At 35.4% G+C, this 20615-nt stretch overlaps 1 protein-coding gene across 7 annotated transcripts in view; it reads right to left on the reverse strand.

Annotated features, from left to right (window-relative positions):
* TCF12 (transcription factor 12) overlaps positions 1-20615 on the reverse strand; it is a 373055-nt gene that overhangs the window by 186397 nt on the left and 166043 nt on the right. For all 7 annotated transcript variants that reach the window (XM_059913202.1, XM_059913200.1, XM_059913209.1 and 4 more), the window contains one exon: positions 3086-3188. In XM_059913202.1, coding sequence (XP_059769185.1) covers positions 3086-3188 — 103 coding nt within the window. The remainder of the gene's footprint in view (positions 1-3085; positions 3189-20615) is intronic.

Raw genomic sequence — 20615 nt, forward strand, 5'->3', positions numbered from 1 at the left:
GTCAAAGCTTTGCAGTTTTACTATAATAGAGTACAGAACTGTTTGATGCTAATTACTTAGTGATGTGCCAAAAGGATGCACTTATTTCACTTGAAACGTAAGAAAAACCCCCTTTTCCATATTGATAAATCAACAGGATAATTCTGGAATTCATTAAAAAGAAACACTGTTTCAACATAAAGAGTTTTACTTCCCATGTAAAACACTTCAAAATATCTAAATGAATATAGAAGTGCATGTTTCTGTGGCAAACTGTTCATTACTGAATCATTATCAACGCTCGTTAGATAAAATTTCTCATTTTTGCAATGTACAAAATCATTAAAGTATTTGAGAGCTCCATCATGAAAGACAGTAGCACTTTACAATCCACTATTTCTTCAGGCAAATGTGCTTATCGCTGAACACAATACGAAAAATAACAACATTCCCTAGACATACGATTCCACCCCCCCTTAGATGGTGTTTTTATATGTTGACAGCAATGGTGAAACATGTTATGGCTTTCCAGTTAGCTTTAACTGTTTCTGAGCACTCATCATTCACAGAATCACTCTGAAGTTTTTACCTATTATGACAACCAGGTATCAATAGTTCCAAATGCTGCTAATACTGCCATGCACATCTCAGTCCTGCTTTAACAATGCAGGTTTTTAGCCTGAAAACTCCCCTAAATTATCAAATGGCTAACAAAGTGAATCTATCCACTGTAACTCTACTGAGTGCTATAAACCCATATTTGGGGGTATCTAACAGTTCAATTACGTCAAGTCACATCAAGTGGGACTGCCTGTTGCTGTATGGAGGTGCTCCACAATTTAAAGGACATTCATTTCCAAAAGCTAGCTATTGTCATGCAGATTGCTTAGACTCAACTGTTAGATATCTCATTTGATCATTTGTACTGAAAATAAAAGGAAGGAAGTGTAGTAAATCAGATATTCCCAAGACCAGTGAAATCCTTTTGAACAATATCTGTGTAATCTTCTTCAGGGTCATTTTCCCCTTTCTTATAGGTAAATTAACATTTTTAAGAGTAGGTAGTTAAAACGTACAATGAAAATGTATAGCTGCACCTGGTTAACTGCACAATGTAGTTCAGATGAATGCAGATTTTTCTCATTTGTACTGTGAAGGGATCAATCTGTTTATAAATCTGAGTTTTTTTATTTCAAGACTTATTTTAGATGCTGATTTTATACATAGGGTATGGATGACTATTGAAAGTATTCTAATAATTATCTGTAAACTGAAGAAACTAACAAGCACATGTTCATAATTGCTCCAACTAAGAAAATGTTACCTCAAACTGAATTACAGAAGTATTTTTAGTCAACAGCTACTCAGAGCAAGTGACTGACATGCATACTTCTTAGAATTCATTTATTTCCCACACTTACCCCACAATTTTAACAGTCACCTTGGCTCAAAGCTGCACAAATGATGCAATTCTACTGAACTTAAGAGTCATCTCTGTAAGCTAATAAAGGTAAGAACATAAATATAAAAAAGGGCAATTTCTGATTTTTCACAATTCAGTTTTATCCTTAATTAAGAAAGCTTAGTTCAATCTGAAATTACAAAAACATTGACTATAGTTTGCTCTACCATATTTACCATAAATTAAATGCTACTTGGGGAAAAGTTATACTACAAAAGGAAACTATCTGGAGTGTCACATCTACTTTACTTTGATAGTAAGCTCGATAGAAAATTTAGAAGATAGATTAGAAAGTTTTCCCTGGCCAAATGCAAGGATAATTATTTTGTTCTATATTTAATTCTGATTTTTACCTGGAATGATAATAAATTTAATACCAGGATTTTCGTTTTCATTTATGTTGAAACAAATTGTCATTTTAAACACAAGTTTTGTCACTGATTTTTATTCTTGTGTCATACTCAATGATTCTGGCTTCAAAGTGGTAATTGCCTTAGGCAAAATCCACACTGAAATATCAGAATCTGTCTCCTCAATACTTTATGGAGGGTAAGGGAAATAAACAAAGACTGTGCTAAACAAAACCATTTATAAAGAAACTGCAGACCACCAGGATTTTGGATTTGGGTAATCCACTTAGATTAGCATGGCTGTCTCTTAAAAGGACAATTCTAAGATCACAATATAGGTCATGTCCTTAAGAAGTAAAGTAATGAAATCAATGTCAATTACACAAACCTTCCATACTAACATGACGCCACTGACAACCAGTAAGACAGATTAAATAAAGCTTTTGTAATGTGCTCAGCCCCAGCATAAACAAGAAGGAAAAATAATGTCATAAAACAGATTCTTTTGAATCAGGTTCTGCAAAAAGGTAAAATTCTCGCTTAATAAAAGAGTGGCATCCAAACTGGGGGGAAAAAATTGGGGGCTTATCATTTCAGATTGAATAGCTATAAACTTTGATATGAGAAAGCGAGAGGGCAGTGGGAGAGAGGAAGGGAGGTCTGGTTTGCAGGAAGTAGAGGGAGATATAGAGAATGGCTAACCTTAAAGGTTTTGCCAAAAATAATAATCAGGTTTAGGTGGTAGGTAATGTCGTTCAAAGTACAACTTTACTACAGCAGAAGAAAAAATTTTAAATCCCCAATAAGAACCCAAGTGCTTAAAACAAATGTTGCAATACTTAAATATACTATTATGTTTTGATCAAACAGTGTCAAAAGAAATACTGCCCAAAATGAGTAAAATTTGCCTAAAATCACTGCTGTCATATTTTTAATTACCACATATATACAACTGTTAAGACAAATAGTAAATTACAAACAAATGTCTCTGAAATGCTTCTCTGCCCAGAGAGCAGAAAACATAATGCTTGATGTCACAGACACTGCCAAAACTAACAGTTAAAACACTGCTGCTTCCTTTTCTGATAGCAACGACAATAATACTCTCATAGAAGGAACCACATTTCTGAATGCTTGCCCCTCAAACTTAGCTGAACAAAGAAAGCCCAGATGCCCCTAGAAACTTAGGAACTTTCTTCTACATACTTAGGTGTCCATCCTGGACAAGGAGATAAAAAATGTCTCTGACCAAAGAGGCTCTGTGAAGACTACTTGCAGAGAATTACCAACTTACCCATTAGATTTGAGTTCATGAAAGGTGTTGGGGACAAGCCTTCATGGGCCCCTAATCGACTGTCATTCAAGTGATCACTGTAATGAGGGCTGTCTGTAAAACCCTAGAGAAAAAAAAAAAAAAGACCAGAGTATTAAAGAGATTATTTGGCAGTCGTGCTAATTGAGCATAATGACACTCATCTAATTAATATACAGACTTACAAATGGTCATTCCTAACCAAGTTTCTGGTTCATTACTTGAAAAACTAAACAGAAGTGCTGCTTTTATTCCTTTTAAGATATTAAAGTCAAAAAGTTTCTTTATAGATTTAAAAAAAAATTAGCCCTACAATCTCTTTACAGCCAAAAGTAAAGTTCTAAAAGAATGAACTAAGAAAATATATTTCTGAGTTACAATAAATTAGGAAAATGTTTATCTGTATCCTCCTTTCTCTGCCGCCATACCCTATCAATAAAGGGTTGGGCAATTACAAGATTTATTTAAAATATTTTTAAAAGTCGACAATCAATATACTAGAAATGAATCCTTTCCTAAATGGCAAACAAATATTTAGCAAAAGAAGATCTGCTTATACTCCTTTTAATACTAGTATAACAAGATATACTCCTATAGAAACTGAGCCATGTAAAAAAGAAAACACAAAGATAGTTAATTTAAATTCTTAAGAATCTAAAAAATGAAATTGCAAACACCATGAAAACAATAAAGCTAACGTTATTATTTCACAATAGCTGTTATTAAATTTATCCCTATAACTTAACACAGGTTTTTTAAAAGCGAAGGAGCCTAAAAGACATGAAAGTTCACAAATACAATAAGTGTTACAAAAGCTCAGTGGATTAAAAGCTGTTCTGGTTCTCAGACTCTTATACATGCTAAATACAGCATCACCTACAAAATCATATAGTTTCTAAATAAGGCTTTGAACCCTAGTTAATTAAAACTGAGGTGGTACCCACCCTTTTGCCAACTTAAAACGATTTTAGTAAAGATCAGAAAATCTTACAAGAGGCCCAAACAAGAACAAAAACTGACTGTCTTGGCTTACAGAAACCACCCAGAATCCTCTGGGACTATAAAATCATCAATCAGTGAACATTTATCATTACCCAGACTGCAGGCTAACATTCAAGAAGACATTAATGGGGCTGAAACAGGCCTCACTATCTTTGCAGGCATGCTGTCAGTTCAACCAAAGGGCTAGGAATTGAGGGCTAAATAACTGTCAAATCATTACAATTGCTTGGGGATGCATGTCACAACACCTTCTGCTGTTCTGTTTTAAAACTAATCTGCTGGGAGTGCTAACTCCCAAATGAATCTTTGTTTCATTTTTATCTACTTTAGAATCACTGATACACATGTGACAGACACTCAAGAAGAATCTTGGTGACACTTACAACTTGGTTATGACCACAAGGGTGTCCTCTGGTAACCACAACCATAGTCCTGTCTGTCACAGCCACACGCAGCAAGAGCTATATACAAAATAGAATGGCTCCCAGCTAAAGTCACTCCTTGGAGTTTACCTCTGTTGCTTAAAACTGAACACTCTTGAGGTGCTAAGTGACATCCTACTATCTCACATTCATCTGGGTGTTTCTCTCTGCCACTCCCTCCCACTGCCATTCTTAGGCACAGAGTCAAAACAAGACACTGAAACCTACAAAAAAACCTCACTGAAATACTGTTTATCATTATTAAACAAAAAAAAAACCTCACTGAAATATTGTTTATCATTATTAAACAACAGTATTACTCTTGAAAAATGCAAACAGAAATGCATTTGTAGGTCAGCCATGTTGTTCACACTTTATTTGAATGTTAAAGGATAATAAAAGATAAATTTTGCATGTTCTCAATTCTCATCCTTGAAGTGCGATAAGAACTTTTTTCTTTCATGACTATTAAAAATAAAAACATTAAAAACATTTTAAACTATTGCCTAAAGCACAAGTATATAAATAAATAATATAAATATTATATAATAATATAACAATATAAATAATAATACAAATAAATCTAAGTTTCAGGGTATCATCAAATAATTGTACACACACAGTGGATTAACTTCACATATATCACAGTAAGCATAGAGAAGATCTATCTCTAAGCCCCGATTAATATGTGCTCAGAAAACAGAACAATTATTTTTCTATCAACCATACACAAATAATAGTAAGTACTATCTCTTATCCATGTGCAACCACATACAGCAACGTATCGTATAGAATTTACTACAAGATTATTTCCTAGTCCAATAATAAAATCTGGGATTGTCATATTGTACCCACAGTGGAATCTATAAACCTGTGTCATCACATACAAGCAAGATTTGAATATGGGCCCTCAATATCTATTTACTCATAAATTATATACATATACTATTAACCAATATAACAAATTTCAGTAAGTCATAATTTCATTCATGTAAGATAAAAATTAAATAGAAATTTGAGTATTTTTTCCCAACCTCAAAGGTTCATCTAAGTGCACAAAATTCTTTTGAAAAGCCACAGCCTAAAAGATAAGAGAGGAACAGTTCTTCATCCACAGATGCAAACTGATGCTGGAGGATGGAACAATGAAACTGGACTCAAAAATGTTTGTCATAGTTTTAGGGACTTCCCTGGTGGTCCAGTGGTTAAGAATCCGCCTTCCAATGCAGGGGGCATGGGTTTGATCTCTGGTCAAGGAACTAAGATCCCACATACCGCGGGGCAACTGAGCCCTCACCGCAACTACAGAGCCCACGTGCCACAACTACTGAGGCTGTGCGCTGTGGAGCCCACGTGAGAGCCCGTGCACCACAACTAGAGAGAAGCCCGTGCACCACAAGGAAGAGCCCTCATGCCACCGCGAAAGATCCTGCATGCTGCAACGAAGATCCTGCATGCTGCAACGGAGATCCTGCATGCCACAACTAAGACCCGACGCAGCCAAACAAACAAACAAAGTTTGTCATAGTTTCAGATCTAATGTGTGCCAAAAACCTCACTTAAAATCTAATATCTAAATGACAATTTAATTTGCAATTCTTAAATACTCCCACCTATGAATACATTAACACTTCATAAAAGCTTTGATATTATGAAATATGTTCTATAAAATGTATTTCATACTTTTCTCTACGTTCATTTTATGGTACAGAATTTAGAAACTTTAATCCTTGCTACAATATGACAACAGACTCTAATCAATCAAAGCTGTTACCATTTTTAAACTAATTTACACTGCACATTATCAATCCAATCTTTTGTTCTGTCGAACAAAACAAGAGCACCTAGTATTATTTACATAATAGTGCTCTCCTCTTGTCTGTCTCCTCAAAATTACAGTAACTTTTTTTGTTGCCTAATTCTTTTTTTTTTAAATAAATTTATTTATTTTGTTTATTTATCTTTTTAGCTCTGTTGGGTCTTCGTTTCTGTGCGAGGGCTTTCTCTAGTTGCGGCGAGCGGGGGCCACTCTTCATCGCGGTGCGCGGGCCTCTCACTGTCGCGGCCTCTCTCGTTGCGGAGCATAGGCTCCAGACGCGCAGGCTCAGCAGTTGTGGCTCACGGGCCCAGTTGCTCCTCGGCATGTGGGATCTTCCCAGACCAGGGCTCGAATCCGTGTCCCCTGCATTGGCAGGCAGATTCTCAACCACTGCGCCACCAGGGAAGCCCCCTAATTCTTTAAATAGCTTTTAAAAAATTTATTTCACCCAACCAATAAATATGGCGTAATCACCAGAGAATGCTCCCAAGTTGAGAAAAGACATGTTTTTTCTAACCTATGTGGCTATTTCTTTGTTTGAAAACCACTGTCTAATTCTATTTTAAAATATTCTTTATAATTCTTTTCAATAGTTAAAAAGGGATGGGGAGAAAGGCTCTTTCAATAAAGATTTACTTTCTCAGAAACACTTTCCCTGACCCTACCAAATTGGGTGAACTCACTCTGAGCTCCCATAGCAGCAAGCATTTCCATCATGTCACTGCTCACACTTATTGAAATTACCTATTTAATTATCCATTTAAATTATACCATAATTATCTATTATAATTGCACAGTACAGTATAGTGGATAAATGTGGAATTTTTGGAGCCAGACTGGCAGGCCTAAACTCCATCTGTGCCATATACTAGCTGTGTGACTTGAGGCAAAGTAACATTTCTTGCCTCAGTTTCCTTATCTGTAAAATAGGGATAATAATAATAATACAATATTTATCTCACAGGTTGTTGTAAGAATTAAATGAGTTATTGTATGTAGTAGCAATTGGAAAAGTACCTGGCAAATAGTAAGCACACAATATATCCTAGCCATTATTACTATCATCTCAGAGACTGTTATGTATTACAAATTCTGAAAAGTCAGGCACCATGTCTCTTTCTCACATCCTCAGAACAAATGACAGATGGATGGGAGGTTTCAGCTGCTAAATCCTTAAAATGCTGCAGGGCTTCAGATATAAAGGTTCAGTTAATATTTCCATAGAACACCCAATAACTAGCAGAAAGAAAGTTAATAAGGTGCTAGCTTATCTAACGGGACTGAACAAATAACCACAGATTTTTGGTATTCAAAGAGCCACAAGATTTCACACCAAGTATTGAAGTCCTATAGCTGCGAAGCGGTCAAAGCTAGTAGAGAGTCAGCCAATAGCCATAAGCTGCCAGAAAGCTCTGAATGAGGCCTGATATAAATGAGTGGTCACACTTAAAAGAGAAGTAAAACGAAAATAAAAATATGTAGAAATAACAAATGAAGTTTAAAAGAGAAAAAAAAAAGTGTCCTTATTGTATTTCTTTATTTACCTATGACAGATTAGCAAAATAAATGTCTAGATAAATAAAGTTATAGCTTTTAAACAAATTCTTTAAAGTGTCTCTTTCAGTTAAATACACCGATGAGGGACTTCCCTGGTGGTGCGGTGGTTAAGAATCCACCTGCCAATGCAGGGGACACGGGTTCGATACCTGGTCTGGGGAGATCCCACATGCGGCAGAGCAACTAAGTCCGTGCTCCACAACTACTGAGCCTGCGCTCTAGAGCCCGCAAGCCACAACTACTGAGCCCACGTGCCACAACTATTGAAGCCCGCAGGCCTAGAGCCTGTGCTCCGCAACAAGAGAAGCCACCACAATGAAAAGCACGTGCACCGCAATGAAGAGGAGCCCTGGCTTGCCGCAACTAGAGAAAGCCTGCACGCAGCAACAAAGACCCAATGCAGCCAAAAATATAAATAAATAAATAAATAAATACACCCATGAAAAAGACAAGTGAGTTGATCTAATCACAATAGTTTGTTACCTGAAAGCAGGGACTGTGTCTATATCACTCATTACTCTATCACTAGTGACAAGTATGTTAACAAGCACATAGTATGTGACTAGTAAAATCTGTTAATTTAATGAATGAATGAAAAATGAACAATGCTCTGTGTTAATGAATCAGGTCTACATCTGAAAAAGCAACTTAATAATCAATATGTTAAGGTTCTGTTATCCTTAAATAGGTCAGGTGCTAATAAATAATAAATTTTCATGATAGATCTGGGTTTTGTCATGGAGATCCACAAGTTCCTAAAAGGCAACAATGTTTCACTCCTTTTTATCATTCCAAAAAAACCAGCACAGAACTCTGTATGCACCTAAGAGCTTAAGTTTTTCTTGAGAGGATGAATAACCTCTCTAGATAACTTTTTATTTATGAACGCTAAGAAGTGGTTTCGCAGAATTACTATAACCCCAGACTGAAGAGCAAGTCTTGAATTACCATGGGTGGGAGGACAGGAAGAATCAAAATCTTTCAGAGGTGGAAAGGATGCTCAGAAAATATGATGGATACGTGAAATACTGCTTAGTACAAGTGCATAAAAATACTTTTAAACATGAGATCCCAAAGGATCACCTAAAAAAGTTCACTCAGATTCAGTTCTAACTTGAGCCAACCATATTCACAAATTTATCCAAGTAACTGCTAATGTCATCTGTTAGAAGCAAACAGACTTAATTCTGGCAGACTTTTTCTATATTATAGGTCTCCATCTTCTAGAGTGTTCAATTCTATATTCTCTTTATGTTTAAATAAAAACTTACAAGCAGAGTATGTCTTTGGAATTCATCTACAATCCTCCTTACAGATTTTCAATGTTAATTTCTCCAGCAATGACCACATCAAAATCATAAATCCATTAACACATGATACATAAAAAGTAAAAACATTCTTCTACTACAAGTACAAAAGGAAGTAAAATAAATTATTTTATTTAAAAATTATTAACCCATCTATACTGTAACTATTTTCTATATAAAATTCAAGGGTAAAAATGTAAATCAATAATAATGCTGCAACTTCAGTTTGTAAGGTTATGAATAAGCAGTACCAGAAGGACTGATGTTTGGAAGAACACAGGAAAACAACACTTAATTTAAAAAAATTTTAGCCCCAAGTATTAACTGGTTCTCCCCAAAACTACAGACACTAAATTCCGACATGAAACATAATATTTTTTGATGGGTTCTAATGTATAGATTTTTGCCTTCTTCCCATTAACTGGCAAAACTTACAGAGGTTAATAAGTTCCTTCCAGTTCAGGAACTGATGATCCATTTAGAACAAGAATTTAAAATAGTGAAAAGTAAACTCAATTAGAAAATTATCTATCTTAAAAAATTATACTATGAAATACAGTGTACCATACAGAAAAATTGGAGGAAAACTTACTGTGAGTTTAGTTTACTCCTAAACAAACATACTGACTTTACACTTGGCTGCAAAAGCTTTATTAAAAGGTCATGTTAATACATAGTTTTTTAAAAAAAATTCCATGTATTTTCTAAAGGAGAAAAATAAGTCATGAGGCAAAGGATAAAAAAAGTGCGTTCTCATGTTACTTAAAAACTGCACATGATTAAAAATCTTCACTAATGCTTTTGTCTTCTAATTAGAATTCATAGGAGTGTTTACAAAACAATACTGAACATGTTTTAAATCACATTACTTAAAATCACTCACGGATTCTTTAACACATCCTTCCTTTCTAATAAATTTCTGATACTCTGTCAGTCCTTCTCAAAGTACAGTCTGTGGACTGATGTTGGACCAAGAATAGTTTGTTATCAAACAACAGAAAGGTAAACAAAGAGAACAAGCTTTGGGCAATGGTTTAAAGTAATTTGGTAGACCAATTTTGTTTGCTGTATATAATAATAAACTAGAGATTGTATTTTATAACAATTGTATTTTTTAACTACCTTAAAAATTGTAATATAAAATGTAGTGCAGCATATATAAAATGTTTAAGAAAACCTGTTAGTTTAGTTTATTCCTAAACTAACATCCTGACTACACATATAAAAGGTTTATTAAAAGATTACAAAACTAACTCAAAATGGATTAAAGACTTGAACATAAGACCTGAGACCATAAAACTCGTAGAAGAAAGCATAGGTGGTAAGCTCCTTGACATTGGTTTTGGTGATAATTTTGGGGGTTTGACACTAAAAGCAAAGGCAACAAAAGCAAAAATAAACAAGTGGTGAAACTATATCAAACTAAAAAGCTTCTGCACAAAGCAAAGGAACCCGTCAACAAAACGAAAAGGCAACCTATAAAGTGGGAGAAAATATTGGTACATCATATATCTGATAAGGGGTTAATATCATATAAGGAACTCATACAGCTAAACTGTAAAAAAAAATCCCAAAAACCACAAGCAATCTGATTAAAAAATGGGCAGAGGATCTGAAAGAATACAGATGGCCAACAGGTACATGAAAAAGTGCTCAACATCACTAATTATTGGGGAAATGCAAATCAAACCCACAATGAGGTTATCACCTCACACCTGTTACAATGGCTGAAGACAAGAAATAACAAGTGTTGGCAAGGATGTGGGGAAAAGGGAACCCTTGTGCACTGGTGATGGGACTGTAAACTGGTGCAGCCCCTATGGAAAACAGTATGGAGGTTCCTCAAAAAAATTAAAAATAAAACTAACATATGATCCTACAATTCCACTTCTGGGTATTTATCTGAAGGAAATGAAAACACTAACTTGAAAAGATACATGCACCTCCATGTTCACTGCAGCATTATATACAATAGCCAAGACATGGAAGCAACCTAAGTGTCCATGGATGGATGGATGGATGGATGGATGCATGGATGCATGGATGAAGAAAATGTGGTGTGTATGTATGCATGCATATATATATACACACACACACAATGGAATACTATTCGGCCATATAAAAGGAAGGAAATCTTGCCATTTTCAACAACATGGATGGTCCTTGAGGGCATTATGCTAAGTGAAGTAGTAAGTCAGAGAAAGACAAATACCTAATGATTTCACTGATACATGGAATCTTAAAACAAACAACCGGAGCTCATAGATACAGAGAATAGATTGGTGGTTGCTAGAGGCGGGTGGGCAAAATTGGTGAAACCTGTTAGTTTAGCTTACTCCTAAACAAACATACTGACTTTACACTTGTCTGAGTGCGTCCTAGACCTAAAAAGTCAGAACACGTATTTTGAGAAGAGCTTTATGGGGTTCATTCATATTCATATTCTCTAACTAAAGTTGGAGAAGAACTAGCCTATATTATCTTGTAAGTCATGTGGCCTGGTATACAGAAAAATAATATTAGTCGCTATTATTTCTTCTTCTGCACCACAAGTACCTCATTAAGTCTTACAGAGCTCACATTTTTAAACCATAATTCCCCTATCCTGTTCACACACTATATGCAACCAGGGAAAATTAGATAAAAGAAAGATAAAATGAGGTTCTGTTGCAAAAGAACCTTAGATTTTACATATTTTAAACCTTTTATCTTCTACTACTGTATGTCAACAGATTAAGACTGAACATAAAACTGCTCAATAAATACTTTAAAATATTTGCTGATATTCGTGAAATCAATTCAAATAAATCAAACCTAGGAATAACATAAGTTTATTAAAACTCATGCATTAAGAAGCAATAAATAACTGTAAGAAGACATGATACGATACCAGCCACTGAGCAAAGCAATGTTCTTACATTCAGTACAATAGCATATTTTAAAATAATTTCTAAAATACCAGTCCTATATGTTAAACATTTATTTTATAATATTAGGTGGGAAAAATTAGAACAAAAATTAATTGGTACATAGTATAATAATATTTAACCTCTATAAAGTTTATAGGAAAAAGACTAGAAAATTGTAACAAGTTTATAACTTTTTTATCTTACTTGCCTATCATCTCCTAAAATTTCTATGAAAACCATTTATTGTTTTTCTGAAAAATACAGTTTCTCAGTTTTTTCCTTTAATATGATTGAAATAACATACTCTCATTGTAGAAAACTGGAAATGTAAAGAAACAGCATCAACTATGTAAGAAAAAAAAAGACTCCATTTTACCTCAACTGAAATGCAAACAACATTTTGACACATTTTCTTCCAATTTTTAAATGTTTCTAAAATAGTTCGAACATATAAAAATGTATGTAATAAACAGCCATGTATCCACAACTTAAGAAATAAAACATTGCCAGTATAGTTTAAAACCCTATGGAATTCTCCCAAATTCCCCTCAGAAGTAAACACTATCTTAAACTTATTCTTTTAAAAATCATTTTCATGCATTACTTAATACTTTTATTAAATATGCATATTCTCTAACTAAACAGAGCACCACTCTGCATGTTTTAAAATGTTATCTAAATAGTATACTTTTTTCTATACTCACTTAACAGTCAATATGTAAGACTGATATGTTGGAAAAGTGTTAACACTGGTAAATACATGTCACTACTGTATAATGTTCTATTTATAAAAATACCACAATTTATCTTCCCAGCCCCCTTTTGATGACATTTAGCTTTTCCACTATTACAAACAAGGCTGCTATAAACACTTTAGTAATATGTCTCTCTGTACGCATATGAGAAGTTACGCGAAACTTTTTAGGGGTTAATACCTAGGAGTAACATCACCGGCTTACAGAGCATACACAACTTTAAATTTACTAGATATTACTAAACTATTCTCTAGAATAGAAATGTATTATTGTTTAGGAAAAAAAATCTCTTACAGAATCAGAAAGTTCTCCATAGACAACCCCAAACTTCTGACAGAAAGCTTCCAAAGTCCACTTACAAGCTGTATCTAATTTGTGATGCACTTTCCAGTAGGCAAAAAGCAAAGCAATCAGCATTACATTTCCTTATTAGTTCATTAACCCTTATGTAGCTACATTCTTATCTGAAATAGTCTGACCTGGGTGCAAAGGCAATCCTTCACCATAATAAATGTTCAAGACATATTTGTTAAATGAGTTAATCTTCATTAGGCTCCTTAGTTCTATAATTAAAACTGCAGTCATTATACCAGGTGTTGATACAGCAAAATTTGACAGAAGTAAGATATTTTAGTTTGTTGCCAGTATCTTGTCTTGATGCCCAGTGTTGTATAGGCTCTTAGAGCCATGGCAACAGTGTTGGCCGATGCTGATTTTTAGAATCTGACTCACAGACACAATAATTCATAGTTCATGATTAAAACAACACTGCATATCTTAGGACCACAGGATAGGATACTTAGGACCATACTTTTGGATTCTGTAATGAGCCCTGGTGATACGTACCACGCATCACTTACACTACCTCTTCCTGCCCCTATGACTAAAGCCACTCATTTTTAAGAGTAAATCTGAATTAAAAGTATAATAGTGAAACAATGTTCTTTTGCTAACTGGTTCATATGGGTGCTGAACCACTGGCTGAGACTTATTTCCCTAAAGATGAAAACAAATAAGCCATAGTTGAAGGGTCAGCGATTCCTTCTAGGAGTAATCCAGTCTTCATTCAATTTATCTGATTTAAGGTTTTCTATGCCTGCATTAATAGCATCAGCATACATTTAATGGTACTACTTGCCAGAACTTGAGTTAAGGGCTTCACTCATTATCCTTACAACCCCATGAACTATTATTCCCATGCCATAGATAAGGAAATAGGCACAGAAATTTTACATAATTCACCTGGTATATAACAGTAAGTAGCAGGATGGGAATTTAAACCAAGGCAGTCTGACTCCATCCCATCATGCAATGCTGTCTCTCTAGAAATAATTGTTCCTCCCTGGAATTACTGTGAACTGAATGGCTCAATGATAGGCTGCAGCCACACAAAATGAAGAGTGTATTTACTCAAACATAGGTGATAAAGGAATAGAGCCAGGAAAATAGAAACACAAAAAAAATTTTAAACCACCTAATTTGGCTAGTGGTGCTCAAAATAATAGGGACAGTCAAAAGAGCTTTTGAGAACTTTTTGAACCCATGGATTGTGATGGAGAAAAAGCAAACAAAATGGGAAATGGAAAATCTCCTTTGGTAAGTGGATATCAAGTACAGGCATTCATTCCTCCTGAAGAACATTCCCCTTGCCCAAGGTGGTAATAAACTGCAGCAATCTTCTGTGATGTTGACATAATTCCTACAGAGAATGCAAACAGAGGCTCCAACAAACCTAGAAGGAAATTTCTACCATTAGGACCAGTAGTTGAGTTCCCTCCTGTAAGATGGAGTTTATGATAATAACTTGGCAATTACAGTTAAGAATTATTATTCATTATAACAAAATGGGGAGAAAAATTCTAGAGAAAAACTGTGTACTCCATTCCAATAAACTAAAGGGGACATCTGAATGATCTGGTTGTTAGGCACTGAAAATTGCAAAAAAATATACATATATATTCCCACAGAGATAAAAATCTTTAGGGTAACAGCCTGAAATCCAACTTCAACCTGAGGCTCAACCAGAGAAAAAGTATCAGATGAGGCATCTAGTCTTCCTTAGGGAATTTGTGATTTGTTCTGCAGCAATGAAGCTACCCAGATATAGCAACTGAATGTAAAAGGATTAGTTATACACAAACCCATCGTCCCCTTCTTCAGTTCCTAGATCTTCAAAGCCCATGGTGGTTACCTGGCTAGAGGATCACAGGTACCATATGGATATTCCAACAAAGAAAGGGCAAAAAAGAAATTTTTATTTCTACGTAATACCAAAGGATGGTAGTGCCCCTGTTTTCTGATCTATACAGTTTTTCTTGCAGTGTTCGCAGCAGCTGAAATGTCAGGACTTCCTGTGAAAAGCAGAAAGGCATCACCATCAGATATGAGAGGCAGGTGTAACTACTCTGAAAATATCTGATAAACAAAACCTAACTTTTAGAGATGACTTTTTAATGATAAATGGGCTTCTGAAAACTAAGCCTGGTCCTCTTAGCAGAGACTTCAATATCAAATGAGTAGCTTAGAGAAAGAACTCAGCAAGTTTTTCTTGGATTTTGAACAATCCCTCATTTTTAACTTTAGAATTTTTTAGTTTGACAAAGCATTTAAAATATTTCTGACAAAGCTTCTCTTTCTTAATTTAAGAAAGCATTTTAAAAATTATATTTGTCTATAAATATCCTACAACTGCAGCTTTAGAATCACTGTATTTCCCATCCATATGTTAACACTTCAAAGCTGTATGTAAAGAAACTTTTCTCTTCTAGATTAGCCTTTACTGCTATGGAGATCAAAGGAATTAAATTCTAAATACATTACCCTCCCTTTTCACGGCACTTTTATAAAGACCCATTACTCACTTTTGCATGTTGTCAACCTCCTTGCTTTTAAGAATCAGCACGTGAAGCTATCTCCTTTTCCATCAGTTGCCTAACCAGCAAGGTCTCTCTCTGAGTAACTCCAACATACTGCTGACGAGTGACCCCTTCGGGGAGCACTCATTCATCAATTTGAAAAACATATACTAGATTTGAATATGAGCAAATCAACTTTTTTTAATCACTAAAAGCAGGACTTGTGTGGCTACTCAAATGTCTAGATATCATAATTTACCCATATCATACATATATTTATCTAACCAAATTATGTGAATTCATTAAAAAGAAAGCAGAAAAAAAATTAATGTACTAAAAACAGTTCCACCCCTCTTTCATTCTACTAAGAAAAGCATGCACCCTAGAGTGAGTATGAGAAGCAGAGGTGAATCTATTGTTCCCTCAGTTAGTATGAGCTTTGAATGCTTCTCAGTGGAAGCATCTCACTCCATGACCATGATTCTATTGCATAAGGACAGTATTCTTCATGCAACATGGTAATCAAACACAAACCAGCAACTTCATCAAGTTGCAATCAAACAAATAGCTATCTATTATTAGAGAAAAACTTGGCTCTGATATGTGTATGTGTATTCTACATATCTAGTTAAATGAAACTGACAAGGAAATTTAAGTGGCATTAATTTCTTAGAATACTTCTAGCTAATACACATAATTAAAAGTAAAAAGAACAACATAGTTATTTCCTTAAAAGTAAAATTATACTGTAATTCAGACATTTAGTCTAAATCGATACTGTTTTACTATATTTGCACCCAGTACAAATTTTTCAGATACTTAAAAAATATAAGATTAGATAAGCACATTTGCACATCATATAAAATTTTTGGATACTGAGAAAAATAGGAGACCAGCATTTCTTTGATAATCAGTACTAGTTCACAGTACTACCAGTCTTTTTTTATATACCTCCTAAGAGAGATCGGGAGATGTGCCACTTAGATATCATGGCTAATAGTGGCAGAAACTGAATTATCATCTACTTGAACCAATGTGACAATTTCATTCATAGTAGTACCTTAAATTGATTTTTCTCTTTTTTCTGCCTGTCTGCTTTGAGTTCTTATGTTTTCAGTGTGTACTATTAAGTTCTACTGTAGATGCCAACAGGTGTGTTTATCAACACTTCTGAGAGGGGATCTTCTTGTCTCTACTCCTCTTGACTTTCTTCTTGTTTTCCTCTTCCCTATAACTACCTCTTTTTTCTTTTACCTGTCTTTTCATATCATTTTAATCTAGTTACTTATGAAATTAAAGAGGTCAAAATGTGCATGCGGAAGTGTGACAATGCATATGTATATGTAAGTACTAATGCCAGTAATGTATCAGGCACTGTGCTAAGTGCCAGAATACAAGGATGAATAAAACAGTCTTTGCCTTCCAGGAGCTCACAGTTTGGAAGAAGAAAGAGACAATACTTGAAAATGTTTTAATAAACTGAGTAACTTTTGTATGAAGTCTGAGCCTCATATGTTTCACATTATAGCTTCCAAAGGCTTAATTACTAATATTAGATTCCCTATTAGTTTAAGGGACAAGTTGGCACGACCAGTGATATTTTAAAAGAAGCCCAAGCCAGTCTGCCAACTTCCAAGTTAAACTTCCTGGGTTGGGTGTAGTTTAGAATATGGCAATATACCAGCACAGCTTCAAAGCAGAATAAGCAGTGCCATTAAGGCAGAAGAAATACTGCATTAAGAGCTGCTAAGAATGCCCTAAGGCAAAATGAAACGTTGATAACTGGAAAACAAAAATGTCAATAAGCACGCCTCTGGTGGCATCATAAGCATCACAGCTAATTTTTACTGAGTGACTACCATATGCTAGCACTGTGTTAAGGGCTGTCAGGTATTATATCAGTTAATTTAAACTATATATTGATACCATATTTTCTCCATCTCATAGATGAGGAAATTTTATCCTAGAGAATTTAAATAACTTTCCCAAGGTCAGAGAGTGGTAGAGAACTGATTTAAACTTGGGAACTATGATAGCAGATGACTTAATGTTAGCCACTAATTTAAAAAAAAATTTTTTTTTTAAACACAATAGTGAAACAGGGTATCAAAATTCCAAAGATCTCTTGAATAAGCCAGTACTTTCAGTATTGTGCAGGAAAAGCTAATAGTGCTGGCTTCACTTCTCCATTCATTTATAACATGCTACTCAAAGGGCTCCTACTGATGAAGCAAATCCATGGTCCCTGTCAGACTAGCTTAACTAAAAACTACATTTCCACTTCCACTTCCAGACAAGATGGAGTAACAGACCAGATTAACCCTCACACTTGAAACAATAAAAAAATAAAAAATAAACAAAATACATTAAGCAAGAGTTTTGAGACATTGGACATGGTCAGTGCAGGACAGTGATCCCTGAGAGAGGGGAAACAAAGTGAATCCTATGATTGCTGGGGGGAAGGGGAGAGGCAGAAGACAGGGAGAAGAGGAGGAAAAGGAAGAAGGAGAAGAGGGAAAAGAGATGGTAACTTAGAACTCTATACCTTGTACAAAAAATTAAGAATATTTCAGACACATGGAACATGAAAAACTTATCAGCACCAGACCTACACAATGAGGAATGTTAAAGGAAGTTCTTCAGTCAAAAGGAAAATAACACCAGACAGAAATACAGATTTACACAAAGAACTAAAGCATGTACTCTGGCTACAATGGAATAAATTAAATATCAATAATAAAAACATATCTACAGAATCTCCAAATATTTCAAAATTAAACAATATAACTGTAAATAACCCAAGGGTCAAGGAAGAAAGCAATAGGAAAACTGGAACAGAGCAGGACCACCCCCCACCCCCCGCCCCAAGTACAAAACCGAGCAGTTAATGATTAGGACAACAGAGTCACAGACTCAGTGTCTGATGCACACTCCTGAATTGTTTTACAGATACTATAACTGCCACCACAGGAAAAAAGCTAACTGCATGATGACCAGACTGTAGCCATGACATAAGCTGCTCCAGCTTGAGCAGTATTGAATCTATGGCTAGCACAATTCCAAGAACTGGCCTCAAGAGAATGGGATTAACATTATTGCTCATAATAATCTATATCTTTGTGGGCATCAAAGTAATTGTAGCTTTCTCTACCTGTATATGTAAGCAGACAACTAAAATTATCAGCAGAGATGCTACAGACCCATGTTGACACCCTCCACTCTGAGACTATAGCACTCTATGCCAGCATGAAGAAGTTACAAAAGACAGACCTTCACCCCTAACCCCACAGAAATGGAATGATGTTCTGACAAGTGGGGATTTGTAAGCAGCTCTTTGCAGGAAACCACCCTCAGCAGGAAGCCCCTTTTCTTGTCACTTTAGCAAAGCTATATTGTAACTAACTTTTAAACCAGGTGCCACCATGTTCTACTCATTTCTGGCCCAAGCACACCTTTCAAATCTTTTAATCACACAATACCTTGCCTAACTTGTCAGTTCTTTCCATAGATCAAAGAAGTAGAAATGAAGAATAAGCAATGAAATGTAGAAATGAAGATGACCAGATCTCTCCCTTAGCTTCCCCTTCAGTCATCTCCCGAACAAACTTTGTGAACAAGATAACATCTAGAGGAAGATCACAAGAAGTCAACGAGCCTGCGAGCAGTGGGGGGATGGTGATGACTTTGACCCCCCTATCTCAATGATTAACTGGATTACTTCCCTCCTTCTCTTTAAAAGTTTCATGGCTGAGCAGAACCTTCGGAGGTGGTTTGTGGCGGATGCCGAGTCCACCATCTGCCCAGATTGCCGGCATTCTGATTAAGAGCACCTTTCTTTTCTACTGTTTGTGAGTACGTAACTGATTTTGTAAGTGGGAGGTGGCGGGACCCGATTCATTCGGTAACAAAATTATAAAGTATTTTGAACTGAATGAAATGAAAACACAAAATAGGAATAATTGTGGGATGCAGGTAACACCATGGTCAGAGGAAAATTTATAGTACTAAAATGCCTGTTAGAAAAGATGAAAGATCTCAAATCAATGACCACAACTTCCACCTTAAGAAACTAAAAAACAAAGAGCAAACTAAACTCAAAGTAAAGGTAAGAGTAGAAGTCAAACATATTGAAAGCAGAAAAACAATTGAGAAAACCAAAGAAACAAAAACTAGTTCTTTGAGAATGTCAGTAAAAGAGATAAGCCTCTAGCCATACTGATCAGGAGAAAAAGAAACAATTCACCAATATCAGGAATGAGGTAGGGATTTTAACTACAGATCCTACAAATGCTGTGCCAGGCAGACTCTAAGATGGCCCTCAATGATCTATGTCTTCTGGTATTCATACCCCTATATAAGCCATTCCTCTTCAGTGTGACCTGGCCTAGTGACTTGCTTCCAATCAACAGAATATTGCAAAAGTGATGGGATGCCATTTCCATAATTAGGCTTCATAATACTGTGCCTTCTATCTTCCTAGCAGACCCCTCTTCCCTTGATGGCTACGATGAAGTAAGCTGCCATGACGGAAAGGCCCAGCTGGCAAGATACTGAGGGCAGCTTCCAGCCAACAGGGGACTTTGATCCTTAGTTCAACGAACCAAAAGGAACTGAATCCTGCCAAAAATCACATGATCTTGGAAGCAGATCCTTCCCCAATCAGTCTTTCAGATGGGACCCTAGTTCTGGCCAATACTTTGCTTACAGTCTTATAAAAGACCCTGAAGCAAAGGACCAAGCTAAGCTATACCTAATTCCTCACCCACAGAAACTGTGAGTCCATAATGTGTACTATTTTAAGCCACTAAAATTGCAGTAATTTGTTATTATAGCAAGAGATAACTAATATAAATATTTAAAAGGTAATTGTTATTACCTTTTAATTT

The sequence above is a fragment of the Balaenoptera ricei genome, chromosome 2 (assembly GCF_028023285.1).
Source record: "Balaenoptera ricei isolate mBalRic1 chromosome 2, mBalRic1.hap2, whole genome shotgun sequence".
NCBI lineage: Eukaryota > Metazoa > Chordata > Mammalia > Artiodactyla > Balaenopteridae > Balaenoptera > Balaenoptera ricei.